The following is a 16592-nucleotide window of genomic DNA, read 5'->3' as shown; positions in this document are numbered from 1 at the left end:
TCAATCAAAATGTCAAAATCTGAACCGATTCTTACCAAAATAAAAAGTGTTCGTCCTTTGTCCGTCTGTCCATGTATTTTTGTAAACAAAGTACAGGTCGCATTTATTGTACGATTCGCATGAAAATTGGGGAAGATAGTTTTTTTTTTGCCAAAGGACGAACGCTATTTATTTTGGTAAAAATCGGTGCAGATTTGGATATAGCCCTCACATATATTTTCGCCCGATTTAAGGCATTTGGTGCACGAAACACGCTATATATGCCCGATTTCATCGAAAGCGGTGCCGAATTATATCGAAAGCGGTTCAGATTTGGATATAGCTCCCATATATATTTTCGACCGATTTGAGGTATTTGATGCACGAAAAACGCTATAAATGTCCAATTTTGATGAAACTTGGACTATGTGACGGAATTTGGTCTACAAATATATGAAATTATATCGAAATCTGTTCTGGTTTGGATTTAGCTCCCATATATATTTTACATATTCACAGTGGTGTAGGGTATTATATAGTCGGCCCCGACCCACTTTGATCATTTCCTTACTGGTTTTAATCTAACTCTAACCAATAATAAAATCTAAATCTATAAAATAGGAAAAAGTTTGTACGTTTGTTTGTAATTTATGGACTCGAAAACCGCCTAGCAGATCTTTCTGAAAATTTGAGGGTATATTGCAACATCGCCTGAAAGTAAAAAGTCCGCTTTGATCTGGAAATAAATCATGAGAATCGGAGGTATCTCTAAAAAAATGTAAATTTTGAATACGAATATCTATAGAATGTGTGACGGAATTTGATGTAGAAATAAATTTACCAAATTATATTGAAATCGTTTCAGATTTGGATATAGCTCCCATATATACTTTCAACCGATTTCATTTTTGTTGATACACCAAAACCGTTAAAAATGTTTGTATCTTGCAGGAAGTAACTCCTCCTAAATCCTTTATGGTTATAAGTACTCCTACGTAGGTCACATTAACAAATTTCATATACTCTTACACTCTTAATTTCGACATATTAGATGTAGATCTACTTGAGCCAATTCTCCCCTTTAGAGAAGAGAATTAAATTAGACTAACACTAATTTTGAGTACCATATGTTTAAGAATAAGTAAATACACGCGTATTACAATGATGACTTCTACTGACGTCGAAGTCTCTCCCTTAGATAATGAATTAGGAACTCAATATTTTATTTTATGAAATATTAAAATTATATATTATTTATGTTACGAAATCGGCAAAAATATATATGGGAGCTATATCAAAATCTGAACCGATTCCAATATAATTTGAGAAATTTATTTCTACACCAAATTCCGCCACACGTGTTAGATTTAACTGAAATTGGACAAACATTGCGTGTTTGGTGCATCAATCCGAATTTCGTCACACATTCCAAATTCCATTGAAATTGAAAATACATAACGTGTTTTGTGCATTAAATACATGAAATTGGCCGAAAGTAAATATGGAAGCTATGTATATCAAAATCTGAAACAATTTCAATATAATTTGGAAAATTTATCAAGAATCTACAAATTCTTACTACAATAACTCTGTTTCCACATAACTCTGCACCACAAATTGGCGAAATACAGAACAACATTTGCTGAGTGGTCTTGTCGTAGAATTGAAACCACGGTCTTGTGTGTGCTGGGCAAATATAATAACTTTTGCATAAATTTGGCTCCCAATTTGGCAAACTTTATCCACTATGTAAACAAGTTTTCACTTGCAACGTTGCTAGCCAATATGAAAGGATATGTGATAGTTCACACACATACGCACTCTAATTATTTGAGATTTTCTAGCACATGTATATAGTTACATTTATAAACATATGTATATTTATTTGCATATATGCGACCCAAATCTGGACGCAATCATTAAATCAATCACAAAATCGAAATCCCGAAAGGATTTTATAAAAGAAATGTGTATACACGCTAAACTACTCGTATGTAATTAAAAAGTCATAGATTATCATACACCGTAACGCCATCTTATAATATCAATCTCCATTTGGATACATTTAAAGTAGAACTTACCAATTTCCTGTTGCCTGGTCATATTTACAATCCCATCCTGGTGGTAATTTTTGATAATGTCTGTCTCCAGAGTCAGCCATAATTTTTTTCTATTATTGCCTTTTGTTTGGATTTAATTTTATGTTCTTTCTTTCCCAGTCTCCATGTACTATTCAACACAAGCCACAAAACAAATCATTGAAACTTGTTTTCCGCGTCCGCTTCTATGTCCTTCAATACAACGAAGATGATGAGACACTGATTTTACATTTTTCACTCACTGTATGCTATACAATGTATGGTATAAACGGTCTCATAAAGCTTTAGTACGGCTCTGTTGACATTTTGAAGGCAAAGAGAGTGGCATATCTTAGGATACAATGAAAGTATCCATCAAAACAAAACTGCTAAAACACATTCTATGAACAGTTTTAGGGTTGTTTTATTGTAAACAAACCCTCATCCTTTGTCGTCCTTTTGAAGTAATGCATATGATTTTTTTGACACCAATGGAATGTGTTAGACGCAAAAAACCCAGTATTTTCAGACCTGCGCAATAAATATATATTGATATTTAACCCATGTGTATGTTTGGTTTTTACGTTTTTTTACTTTTGTGGAAGCATGTGCGATGTTGTTTTCCAGAACAGATGCGCTTATTTCATTGTATATTTTTACGCCCTAAAATTCGAACACCTTTGTGAAATAAAAATAGTTTTTAGAGTATTGTTTAATACACTTGAATCTGCGCACAATCTTTTACGTTTTTTATCATATAGTTATTGTCTACACTGGACAGCAAAATTTAAAATTTAGTTTCTTTCCTCAGTAATGGAATGCTCTAACGCATTTTTTGGTTACCGACAGAAATCGGTAAATGTAAAATGCAAAATTATGAATGAAAAGTACAAATAAAAGTTAACAACTTTGATGCTATCGGTACCCAGCAAAATTTTATGGAATTGGTTCCATGAGATGTCATGATTTCACTGGATCTTTTGCATTGGTTCAAATGAAGTCGTGAAAGATCCGATCTTTTCATCAGCATTTGAAGCCATTCGAAGAAAGTCGTGAAAGATCCGATCGTTTCATCAGCATTTGAACCAATTCAAAGGAAGTCGTGATAGATTCGATCTTTTCCTTAGCATTTGAGATGAATTAGCAATAGAGATGAATTTTGTGTTTTTATTTTTACACATGTATATATTCTTTTATATATCTAAGCATGTACGTTTAAAGCAATGTAAGATTTATTATGCTAGGAAGTCCCAATCATTGAGCTAAAAGTAGAGTCGGACTGCACTCTTTGGTATTAGGCGTGTTCCTTTACGTGCCTGAGGTTACCAGTTTTTACCCGCAAAGTGTTTCCTTACTTTTAAAAGCATACAATTTATATGAGAGCAGTTCACCACTTTTACCATTTTTGGAACAATTACCATTTTTAAAAGTAAAGGAACAGACCAATTATAAAAGTTTCCTTGCCTGCTCTAGAGAACCCTGCTCAACAAGTCGATTTGTAGATCCCTACAAAACAACAAACATTTCCAAAACGTTGTAAAATAAAATTCACGAAATAGTAATCTGCAGTTGAGTCAATGTCGAAATCTGCACTGCACTGATGGGAAATAAAATCCTTTTGTAAGATGAATCAAAACCTGTTGCGGAAGAAGTAAGAAGCCCGAAAGGGTTGCCAGCAAAGGTGACTCTTACAAACCGATTTCGCTTTTGTCGCCCGTAGCAAGGACCCTTGTGGCTATAGTTCTTCCAGCATCAGAAATAACTTTCCAGTTGCCGATCAATAGCATAGGATCCGTAAGCAGCACAACAACTGCGCTGAAGGCCATTTCCATATTAGCAGAGGATTCACTCAGAGCAAGCCGTGCTCATAATCTAGAAAGATAAGTCTAACGTTACAAGAGAGAACCTCTAGATCAACAAGCCTTTCAAACAGGTTTAAGTAGCATTCACACGAATGCAGTCGCAGATGCAGTAAACAGTTATCGTGTGAATGCGGTCCTTGGAGAACATCCACCATCTATCGCAGCTGAAAAGCGCCAGCTGTCAGGACAAACCAGAGTAGTTTTGGGTCAATATGCTCGGGATGGTGCAGCCGTCAAAATTCCAATAGGGCAAGTACTGATGACACCGTGGAAAACATCTGCCCAGCATACAGCACATGCCCCCACGATACACTGCTCCTTTTCAATTGCCCTACCAATCCTGCTAAGAAACTTAAGTTTGCAGCTTTGTGGTTACAAACCATATAAATAGCGAAATAGCCACATTCTCACGACTGATAGACCCAGAGTTAGATTAAGCAGAAAAATGAGAATACAAACATATTAACTACTGTTACAACAACGAGAACAAACTGCAATTATAGATGTAAACTTTATGATGATAAATAAATTATAGTTATTTCATTAATCACTTTGAATTAATAAAATAAAAAATTATGAAAATCATATTTCAATACATTTACATGCCAAAGATTAGTGAAAATGCTATTCTTGGGAATTGGTTAAGATGGCATGCCAAAGGATTGGTATAGATGCCATGCCAAAGAATTATTGAAGATGCCATTCCATCGAGTTGGTAAAGATGACATGCTTAGGATCTGAAAATGAATTGCATCTTTTGGGGGTCACGCTCTTGTAAAAAGAATGAGTGAAGATGCTGAAAAAATGACATTCCATTTCACTTGCACCAATTCTTGAATAGCATCGAACATTTTGCTGGGTAACGAAGCCTTGCTTTTATTGGAAAGTAAGTGTTTAGATTAGATGGCAACATATCGATAGCTATAGCTTCATCAGTAGTGCGATTCTCTAACTCATTTTTTGAGTTACCGACAAAAATCGGTAACATTAAAACGCAAAATTATGAATGAAAAGTTCAAATAAAAGTTAACAACACTGTTGCTATCGGTAGAACTTTACGACTAATTTTTATTGGTCGCTAACTTACCGAATAATATCGTTAATTACCGAAATTGTAAGCATTTTAATTTTACCGACATTTGTCGGTAACTCAAAAAATGAGTTAGAGAATCGCACTACAGGTATATAAGATATACATTATATGAAGGTGAAAGCACGATACAATCGGTCCTTAAGTTGCCACTGGACATTCATTTAAATGAAGGGCACACATGCAATATTAAATAGAAACTATCAGCTGGAACTAATGTAGGATGCCACATAAAAATTCCCTAGAAGCTTTAGATCGATCATAAGGGATTTAAGAAGCAATTGACCTTAAGATTTCAGACAAACGCTTTCAATTATACTATTTCATCAGATTAAATAAATGAATGCCTCAACTCATCAGTTCTTTGGCGGTATGTTAAAATTGCATAACACCAACATAAAACTGTTTCAAGGGCCCGCAACGTGGACTGGGTCGGCTAGTAACTAAATAATTAAAAAGGGAAAATAGAAGAATATATCACCTGTGTTTAGATGGCGATCGAAAACGAAGTGTCAAAAAGGTCATGTAGGCGCAAAATCAGCACTTGTTAGAAAACGCCTAGATGACAGATTAATGTTGTAACAAAAAAGGAGTAGGCCGTTTTCTAACGAATATGCAAATTACAATGCACAATGCAAGTAGTGCGAAAAGCGAGCAGTCCCAAACAATGCAAATTTATACCAAATATTAATTCTTACTTAAACAATCAAAATATTAATCAAACCAGATTATAGGATTACATAACTCCTGATTTTACGTAATTTGATGTTCTCATTAGTGTGATCCGTACAGCAACCTAGTAATTGGAGTTCAAAGGCGAAAATTTGATGCGTAAATTTTCTAAAAAAATATTTTACGCTTGTAAAATTTAAAAGTGTCATTCAATTTCCCTTGAACCCCTCGTAAATTTATTTGTTTTTACGCGACTAACGAACCGGCCGCGTTCGAAAACCACTAAAAATGCGGATATAGATACCTTGAAAATAACAAAATTAGCAAAAATATATTTTGATAAATATTAGCTAAAACGTGTGTCATAAATGGAAATAGGTATATATTGACGAATGTTTGATGGGTGCTACTGAAATCAGGTGCGTATCAAAATCGTATGCGCATTGCGCAACTTTTACCCACTTTAAGGTTTTTTTTGCATGGTTTGATGCAACTGACGGCTCACTTTGTCCGCTGAGTGAATTCGAAAAACGCATTGATATTGAACGAGATTGATACGCAGTATTCAAAATCTAAAGCTCATCAACTAATTTTATCTAATTCACGAATAACAGGCTTTTTATTTTTCATATTTTTGAATTTTAATATTTTTTTTTGTAATTTCTATATTACTCAAGGGGGTCGTTTTGCATTGCCACTAAACTTGAGTTGCGTTGTCAATTGTCAGCACAACTGAAATGAAATGTTGTATCATTGTTGTTATCCCAACTGGGTTGTCGATAAACGTGTTATCGATCAGTGTTTTTTCAAACTTGTGAACTCTAAAATCCAAAAGGCACAATTCGCAAAAAAAATATTTTAAAATGATAAGTTCAGTAGAATTATTTGTTGATGATAAAGAAAATGTACAGGACATGGCATCTTTTAGAAGAAATTTGAGGGACAAGTCGAATCCATTGGAATTGCCATCCCATCCAAAATCCCATGACAATGATTACAACAATTGCATTGCTCAGTCTATATTGTCGAACGTATTGAAGGAAGTTGTCCACTTGATAGAGGACAAATTGTGCCAAAATTGGATCGTTTCGAAATTGTCGGAGGAGGAAAAAAAGACAAAACAAAAATCATTTTTATTCAAAAACGAAATTCCCTGGTTAGTCCGGTCAAAATAGACATGCGTATAAGGGAGAAATAGCAAAAATTCCCACAAAGCTGAATTTTGGTGGAGAGCTAGGGTTAGCCATCAGAAGCAACGTCCTAAAAGCCCCCATCGATCCCATGTGTGCAAAACAAGTTATTCGGGGTCAAAGGTCATTTTTTGTGGCATTATTAGTTTTTTAATTTTTCTCAAAAACGGTAAGACTTAGCAAAAGCCGGCTAAAGTAAAAGTTGTAGATTCAATAATTGTCTACAAGAATGGTCTTTACGATTCTTAAAAAAGACTTACCATTTTCGAGATATCGCGATCTAAAGGTCAAATAAAGAATTAGCCGCGTAAGTACACTATGAGCCGAACCGGTTAAAGTAACGACACTATGTGTTAGATACTTCCGTAGGCTTTCAAACGATATCCACTTTGCAGTAATCGGTTCAGTAGAACCGGGTCTAACCAGGTTTTAAAATTTGGCCTTTCGGGCCGAATAACCGGCGAACCGGATCCGCAATCGTTGAAAATTATACATTTCCGTTGGGCTTTCGATTATACATGTGGGTTAAATGGGCTATTTTTGCATAAAATGACTCTAACATTGAATAACTCTACTAAACACGCTCCGATTTTGTTGGATTTTTTTTTAGAAGATAGCTATAATTTCGCTCTTCAAGAAAATATATATTTTTTGGGGGACAGACCCGATTACTTCGTTTATTTTAGCCGGTTCGTCTGAATATGTGTATATTTCCCTTATAAGTACATAAAAATCATTTGTTTTTTAGAACAGCTATATCTCAAGAATGGTTCCTCCTAGGAAAAAAATTATAAAAGTCAAACTTGTAGATAATATTTACTTTAGTCACTGTCTATAATATTTACTTTAGTCACTTTTTGATTAGATCAACCGTTTTCAAAAAATAAATCCGAAAACCTAAAAAACCCTTAAAATTTTACCTTTGACCCCGAATAATTTTTTTGCACACATGGGATCGATGGAGACTTTTAGGACGTTGCTTCTAATGGCAAACCCTAGCTCTCCACCAAAATTCAGCTCTGTGGGAATTTTTGCTATTTCAATGTCTATTTTGACCGGACTAGGTGTAGTCGGATGTATAGATGGAACCCATGGGCACATTGGATTTGCACTCAATTTATCAATTAATATTTCAAACTGTTGTTTTATTGTTATTTTCACCATATTTTTGATACACAAAATTAATTAATCACGCAAATAATCTGTAATAGTTAAGAAAATGTTTTTATACCCTCCACCATAGTATGGAGGGTATATTAAGTTTGTTTTTCCGTTTGTAACGCATTGAAATACTCATTTGCGACCCTATAAAGTATATATATTCTTGATCAGGGTAAAATTCTAAGTCGATCTGACCACGTCCGTCCGTCCGCAGGCAGGTCAAGTTCGATGATGGGCTATATCGGTCCACGTTTTGGCATAGCCCCCATATAACGGTACCCCCCGATTTACGGTATTTTGACGTTTTTAGCTACATTTTCAGACCGATTTGGCTATAATTTGACATTTAGGCTTCTTAAGTGTCAACAAACATATCGAGCCCTTCCCGCGAAAAAGATGTAAGCGACATTTTTTCGATTTTCGTTTTTTTACGGAAATCTATGAGGAATATTCCAACACACCATCTCCCAAATTTTTAGAACCCGTTACGAAATTAGAGCAAAAACAATTTTGATGTAAGCGCCATTTTTGCTTTTTGTGTACATTTGTTTGTGACAGCGAATTGTCGCTTACATCAAATTGCACATTTACATGCCATGTCGTTATTCAACTATATTACAAGAAATACGTTTTAATCTTATAATTCTTCGAATAAATACTTGCTATAAAATTAGTGTGCTTTGTTTTTAAATTGTAGATAAGAATTACTCTAAAAATGACTTGTTTCAAATAATTTTTTTTTGATGTAACCGCCACTTCTCAAAGTAAAAGCCTGATTGCGTGACAGCGAAAAAGATGTAAGCGACACAAACTACTGTTATATTGAAGATATTCCACAATTTTTTTTATTTTTTCAGTAAATAGGATTTAATAACAGAACTATAGCAAATTTGAATAAACAGTTTTGGTTATATCAAAAGTTATTCAATAAAAACCGTCTCCTGTAAAATTAGCTTTTTGTCGCTTACACCTTTTTCGCGGGAAGGGATATAACAACAATATAACAAAACTTGTGGACATAGGTCCACGTTTTGGTATAGCCCCCATATAACGGTACCCCCCGATTTGCGGTATTTTGACGTTTTTAGCTACATTTTTAGACCGATTTAGCTATAATTTGAAATTTAGGGTTCTTAAAAATCAATAAACTTATATAACAAAAGTTGTGGACATAGGTCCACGTTTTGGTATAGCCCCCATATAACGGTACCCCCCGATATACGATATTTTGACGTTTTTAGCTACATTATCAGACCGATGTAGCTATAATTTGACATTTAGGGTTCTTAAGTGTTAATAAACTTATAAATTAGAAGTTGTGGACATAGGTCCACGTTTTGGTATAGCCCCCATATAACGGTACCCCCCGATTTACGATATTTTGACGGGTTTAGCTACATTTTCTGACCGATTTTGCTATAATTTGACATTTGAAGTTCTTAAATGTCAATAAACTTATGTGACAAAACTTGTGGACATAGGTCCACGTTTTGGTATAGCCCCAATATAACGGTACCCCCGATTTACGGTATTTTGACGTTTTTAGCTAAATTTTCAGACCGATATAGCTATAATTTGACATTTAGGGTTCTTAAGTGTAACTAAACTTATATAACAAAAGTTGTGGACCTAGGTCCAAGTTTTGGTATAGCCCCCATATAACGGTACCCCCGATTTACGGCATTTTGACGTTTTTATCTACATTTTCAGACCGATTTAGCTATCAATGGACATTTAGGGTTCCTAAATGTCAATAAACTTATATAACTAGTGGACATAGGTCCATGTTTTGGAATAGCCCCCATATAACGTTACCGCCCAATTTCAGGTATTTTGAGAATTTTACCAACAAGTTTTAACCGAATTATCTGTAATTTGAACATTTGACATTTGAAATTCTTAGTGGTCACCACACCTCTCCACCAAAAATTGTCAAGAAAGCCCCCATATAACGGTACCTCCCGATTTTCAGTAATTTGATGATTTTAGCTACAATATTAAACCGAACAAGCAGTAATATGGCATTTGAAGTTCTTAGTGGTCACAACACCTCTCCATCAAAAATTGTCAACATATGTCCATGTTCGGATATAGCTCCCATGTAACGGTACCTCCCAATTTTCAGTAATTTGGCAATTTTAGCTAAAATTTTTAACAGAACTAACTGTAATTTGACATTTGAAGGTTGTAGTGGTCACCACACATCTGCATAAACAATTTTCAACATAGCCCCAATATAACGATACTTCCCGACTTTCGGTACTTTGAGGATTTTACTTAAAATGTTTAACCGAACGTAGGTCCATGTTTTTGTATAGCCCCAAAACAAACCTCCCGATTTTCCGTGCCTTAGCTTTATTTTTTGGACGAACTTTCTGTAATTTGAAATTTAAAAGTCAACAAAAATTCTGCAACAAAAATTGTTCATTTAAGTTCATATTTTCGTATAGCCCAGATACCTCCGAACTAGCTGTTAATGACATTTGAAGTTCCCACGTTATGTACCGATTTTCGATATTTTGGGGATTCTAGATAAATTTTTTAACCGAATTAGGAGTTATTTGACATTAAAGGCTCCCATCAAAAACTGTCAACATAGGCCCATGTTTTATTATAACCCCTATATAACAGTACCTCCCAATTTCTAGCCCACCAAAAATTGTCAACAGTTAGATATAGGCACCATAAAAAAGGGCCTCCCGAATGAAGCAATTTATGTACATTATCTGACATTTTAACGTACTCACTTAAAGTTGGGACAGGAATGAATATTTTATGGTGGAGGGTATGAAAAGTTCGGCCCGGCCGAACTTAATGGTCTTTTACTTGTTTTCCTTTCAATTTTACTTCTTGTTTCTTCGAAAATATTCACTGCAACTGAAAATAACTCGTTGTATTGAAAAATTTGTATTGAAAAATTTTTAAAAATTCAGAAAAAATGGTATTCGTTCGAATCCCACTACTAAATAGAACTTAAAATGTTTGTAAATGATGGCAGTTTAATACAAAAAATTTTTTCAAGAAAATCGAAGGGGTCAATCTTTGTTAACATTTGATTTTAAATATTATATCACGAAGACTGTATCCATATAGTTTTTACAGAATTCGACTTTTTCAAGGCACGATATATATGGAACCGTTGGTCAAAAAAATCTGAAACTATACTGAAATGTTTTGCAGATGTGATGCTGATCATCTGCAAAACATTTCAGTATAGTAAATAGAAAATAGAGGAAATCAAAAGCGTCATTTTGAAAAAATGTCCGATTTCACTCAGAAATCCCCATATATATACTTGGTCAGGGTAAAATTCTAAGTCGATATAAACATATCCTTTTGTTTAAATCAAGATACAGCTCTCAATTTTTAAGATAGAGCTTTGTAATTTGGTGTAGAAATTTCTATCACTCCTAGTATGTTTGATATTGCAAATGCCTATATCGGTCCACGTTTTGATATACACCCCCATAGAACAGTATCGCCCGATTTTCGGTATTTTGAAGGTTTTCGCTTAATTATCACATCGAAGTGGCTGAAAAAGTTGTTGTACATTGAACTCGTCTCAAAAACATGCGGCAAATTACAAATTTATTGTTTAATATTGAAAATTATAGCGCATTATGCAACTAGTGCTAACTAATTTCTATATAACTCTTATGGGCCGATTCCGTACAGCGAGGCGAGTCATGTCGCGTCGTCTATCGTCTCTGTGACAAAATTTAAAAAATGCACTACGTACAGCGATAGAAAATAATCGTCGATAACAAGTTATTTTTATTTTTTTTATTTTATTTTTATTCGTTAGTAAAAATGTACGGCGACAGCTAATTTGTTGTCGCCGGAAAATGAACATTTCGGCGACAAAATTTGACGACGTCAGGCGATATTGCCATACGGAATCGAAAAATTGCATTTCGCAACGCGACACGACTCGTCTCGCTGTACGGAATCGGCCCATTAATTTTTTATCCTTATAAGTTATCACTGTAATCAAATAAGCTTTCGCGAATCGCGATAGTAAACCACATTTCTTTATGAAGTTTTAGGAGAATACATTAATTCGATTTTTTGTCTTCGTTGGTGGTATAAAACTTTCCCCCGAAATTTGTCCGTGCAGGTTCACTCCTTCATATAGCCCCATAGAACGGTAGCTCCGACTTTTCGGTATTTTGAAAGTTAGCCACATTGTTTTACTGATCGAATTTGAAAGGACAAAAAAAGTTGTTGTACATTGAACTCGTCTCAAAAAACATGCGGCAAATTACAAATTTATTGTAATTATAGCACATTTAAATTATTTTTGTTGTAGCAATTCACAGATGCATCTACCTACCTTGTTTCTTGTGCCAGCTTGCAACTTTTTGTATTTTCTAGCAACATGTTGCAAAAAACAGAGTTCTATACGAGGACTTATACCGGATTTAAAACAAATCCACTCAATGCGAGGATTTATTTTTGTATGGGCAATCTGGTAGATTATGGCCAGATTTAGCAAATAAATCCTGATTAAGTATGTGCTAAATCCGGCTAATGAAGTCATATCTAAATGGTCTATTACATTACTTTTTACTAAAGTTACCACAAACATTTCAAATTTTTATATATATAAAATCAGAGGTCCGCAAAATGCCACTCGCTTATAATGCATATTCACGATTTCGTGCTTTTTTCATTGCTTGCTATTGCCATCTCTGTTTAATCCCTGTCGGACTTTTATTAACCAGTTGATAAAATGATTGATAATAGATCGATAATTTTTAAACTGACTAAAAACTGGCTAAAAAGTTATCTAGAGATGAACCACTTTGAACAGAAAAAAAATTTCGGCAATTGTCCATGTCTAGATAACTTTTCGACCAACATAAAGTTAGTCGAAAAGTTATCTAGAGATTAACCACTCTGAAAACAGAAACATGTACCGTCTGCAAAGTATTTGTGTTTGTCGAAGAAATAAGGCACAAATGTATAAATAATTCGCACTTGCTTTTTCTTAATATTCTTCGTATAAATGCAGCATCCAGTTATAGAATTCAGTGTTGATGGACTGAACATATTCGTACATATTACTCATATTATTCTGGAATTAAAAAGGAACACAAAGGAAATATACAAAAATGTGCCCCTTCTTCTCTCTAACAAAAAAAAGAGAGTGACAAAGAGAGGGAGAGAGAGAATATGAAAAGTCAAAAATAAAAAACACACAGAAACAAAAATTGTTTTTTTTCACATTATGTTTTAAACTGACTAAAAATTGGCAAAAAAAAGTTAGTTTATTATCAGTCGAAAAGTTATCTGGCGTTGGACAATACTGACTACTCAGGCGCTCATCGCCTTGTAAAATTAGTCAGTTGGCATAAGGCAAAATTATCGATAAAATGCCACTTATGTTTAAAAAAAAGCTAGCTTTATGTTAGCTTTAAATCGGCCACAGTCCCTACAGGGATGCTATTGCTTCCCTGTCGGACTTTTATTAACCAGTTGATAAAATGATTGATAATAGATCGATAATTTTTAAACTGACTAAAAACTGGCTAAAAGTTATCTAGAGATGAACCACTTTGAACAGAAAAAAAATTTCGGCAATTGTCCATGTCTAGATAACTTTTCGACCAACATAAAGTTAGTCGAAAAGTTATCTAGAGATTAACCACTCTGAAAACAGAAACATGTACCGTCTGCAAAGTATTTGTGTTTGTCGAAGAAATAAGGCACAAATGTATAAATAATTCGCACTTGCTTTTTCTTAATATTCTTCGTATAAATGCAGCATCCAGTTATAGAATTCAGTGTTGATGGACTGAACATATTCGTACATATTACTCATATTATTCTGGAATTAAAAAGGAACACAAAGGAAATATACAAAAATGTGCCCCTTCTTCTCTCTAACAAAAAAAAGAGAGTGACAAAGAGAGGGAGAGAGAGAATATGAAAAGTCAAAAATAAAAAACACACAGAAACAAAAATTGTTTTTTTTCACATTATGTTTTAAACTGACTAAAAATTGGCAAAAAAAAGTTAGTTTATTATCAGTCGAAAAGTTATCTGGCGTTGGACAATACTGACTACTCAGGCGCTCATCGCCTTGTAAAATTAGTCAGTTGGCATAAGGCAAAATTATCGATAAAATGCCACTTATGTTTAAAAAAAAGCTAGCTTTATGTTAGCTTTAAATCGGCCACAGTCCCTACAGGGTTGCTTTGCCTTTACTTTCATGAGTGTGTGCCAATTGCACACACACAACACACTACAAGAGCTCGTTGCCTTTTTTTTGCACGCTGCCTTCGAAAAAGCACGTTGCATTACAAAAAGCAGTAGATATTTCTGGTCAAATTTACATGTTAATAAACATAAAAAAATTAATGTTGAGACAATAAAAACAATTACTAGTTTAGTTTATCCTATTATTAAAGAAACTAAAAGAAAAACCAAAATTTGGCAAATGTATTCATTTATTCAAACAGAAGATGGTACGATACTGTGTGGTGGTATGCAGTATTGTGCATACTGCATTTGCGAATCGTGTGAATACAAATGTAAAAGCAAGCAAGCATGCACTAAAGCAGTGAATCATTTTTTGGGGTGAATCTGCTTTTTGTACATTCATATTTTTTATATGCAAGGCACTGCACTATTCGCTTTTGGGAAAAGGCAATAGAGTGTGCCTTTTATATGCATTTTGCGGACCTCTGATACACATGTTTCCAAAATGTACGGGAACGGAAAAATGGCAGAAACGCCAACAAATCTGGAACAAATGTCAAAGTCGACATGTCAGCCAATCAGAAGCCGTCTTGGAAATTATAAAAGTATACACTTATTCTAGCCCATTTTTGTATTTGTAGAACAAGCATATAAATATTACTTTCAATTGTTGGTATGTATTAAGTATCCAAACATCGCCAACCTTTTGCACATCACACGCCAATTGGTGTGTCCTTTTACTTACTAAATGTTGCTGAAACATTTTTCAGCAACTTTTCCTTTACACAACTGTCAAAATCTGCAACATTAGTAATAATTATTACTAATTATCACGTAAAAAGACACGGCTAATATATACTTATTTATATTTTCTAACGTAATAATTTTTCTGAAATATTTATTGACGAATACTTACTTAGACTCAGAGGCATTACATATTTTTAGAACCTTTTTATACGCTACACCACACTGTGGTAAGGGGTATTATGTCTTTGTGCATTTGTATGTAACATACAAAAGGAAACGAAGTAGGCCCATAGTTCCTTTTGGGGATATACATATAATCACTTTCTGAGTCGATTTATGCATGTCCGTCCGTCTGTCCATGTATTTTTGTTCGCAACGTACAGTTCGCATTTTTTGTCCGATTCAGCTGAAAATTGGGGAATATAATTTTTTAGCCACAGGAAGAACGTTATTGCTTTTGGTGAAAAACGGTTCAGATTTCCATATATATTTTCGCCCGATTTCACGTATTTGATGCACCAAACACGCTATATACGTCCGATTTTTATGAAATTTGGAATGTGTGACTGAATTCGGTCTAAAAATTAGTGTGCCAAATTACATCGAAATCGGTTTAGATTTTATATATTTTCGCCTGATTTCACGTATTTGCTGCACCAAACACACTATATCGGTTCAATTTTGATGAAATTTGGAATGTGTAACGGAATTTTGTCTAGTAATAAGCGTACCATTTTATATAGAAATCAGTATATATATATATTACATATTCACAGTGGTGTAGTGTATCATATAGTCGGCCCAGCCCGACTATGATCCTTTCCTTACTGGTTAGGTGTAGGAATATTGACATTATTTTAATTAAAAATTCTATTGTGAATAGAATAATTCATCGAAACTTTTAAATACAGATAAATGGTTTATTAAAGCTATAAACTCAGTAATACAGAGTATTTTTAAAAACAAAGAGTGTACAATAAAAAAATTGTACTCTTAATATACATAAGAACTGGACAAAAATCAATTATAAATAAAACATAATTTTAAATATCATCAAGTGGTAAGTCAGATTAAATGCAAATGCAATAATAACGAATTCCATAAATACACGATGAAATGAAATGCATTTTAAATAAAACTTATGGGCTTTACATTAAAACGTTGAGATAACGCTTCACATGTTTTGAGTTGGTTGGGCAAGTATTCAATACCACCAGCCTCATCAGTAGCCTTCATATTCATTGATTCCTTATCACCAGCAACAAGCACTGGCTTTTCAGGGTCAGTCTGCAAAACAGAGATATTGAGGGGGAATGTTAACAATTTATCAAGGTATTGATTGTGTATATTACTCACAGGTGTGCAGCTACGTAAGCGTGAATTGAAATCGCACATTCTTTCTTCAAAGTTGGGGGCAAAACAATTGGGATCGACAGCTATAAATACCTGTCCAAGATCTGCAGCTGTGTTTGCTCCGGTATGAGTCCATTTTCGTACTTTTGTTGAATAATTAGCTCCAGCCATTACTCCGGATAAAATATCCACTAAACCGCCGAGACCTTAAAAACAAAAAGGATATTCACAAGAGTGTATTTGTGAGTACAAAGCT

General features: G+C 34.2%; 2 protein-coding genes across 4 annotated transcripts in view; both read right to left on the bottom strand.

Annotated features, from left to right (window-relative positions):
• LOC141394222 (uncharacterized) overlaps positions 1–2526 on the bottom strand; it is a 47324-nt gene extending 44798 nt beyond the window's left edge. The window contains exon 1 of one of the 2 annotated variants that reach the window (XM_073968224.1): positions 2061–2526. In XM_073968224.1, the coding sequence (XP_073824325.1) occupies positions 2061–2140 (80 nt within the window). In that variant the 5' untranslated portion in view covers positions 2141–2526. The remainder of the gene's footprint in view (positions 1–2060) is intronic. The other variant, XM_073968225.1, reaches the window with a different exon arrangement.
• Positions 2527–15882: 13356 nt separating this feature from the next.
• The window catches only part of LOC141394228 (uncharacterized oxidoreductase YjmC), a 34402-nt gene continuing 33692 nt past the window's right edge, over positions 15883–16592 (bottom strand). For both annotated transcript variants that reach the window (XM_073968235.1, XM_073968236.1), the window contains exons 3-4: positions 16340–16542; positions 15883–16270 (exon numbers count right to left, since the gene is read on the bottom strand). In XM_073968235.1, coding sequence (XP_073824336.1) covers positions 16112–16270; positions 16340–16542 — 362 coding nt within the window. In that variant the 3' untranslated portion in view covers positions 15883–16111. The remainder of the gene's footprint in view (positions 16271–16339; positions 16543–16592) is intronic.

The sequence above is a fragment of the Musca autumnalis genome, unplaced genomic scaffold (assembly GCF_047663935.1).
Source record: "Musca autumnalis isolate F117 unplaced genomic scaffold, ASM4766393v1 scaffold_2, whole genome shotgun sequence".
Classification (NCBI taxonomy): Eukaryota; Metazoa; Arthropoda; class Insecta; order Diptera; family Muscidae; genus Musca; species Musca autumnalis.
This window is presented reverse-complemented; position numbering and strand designations above follow the sequence as displayed.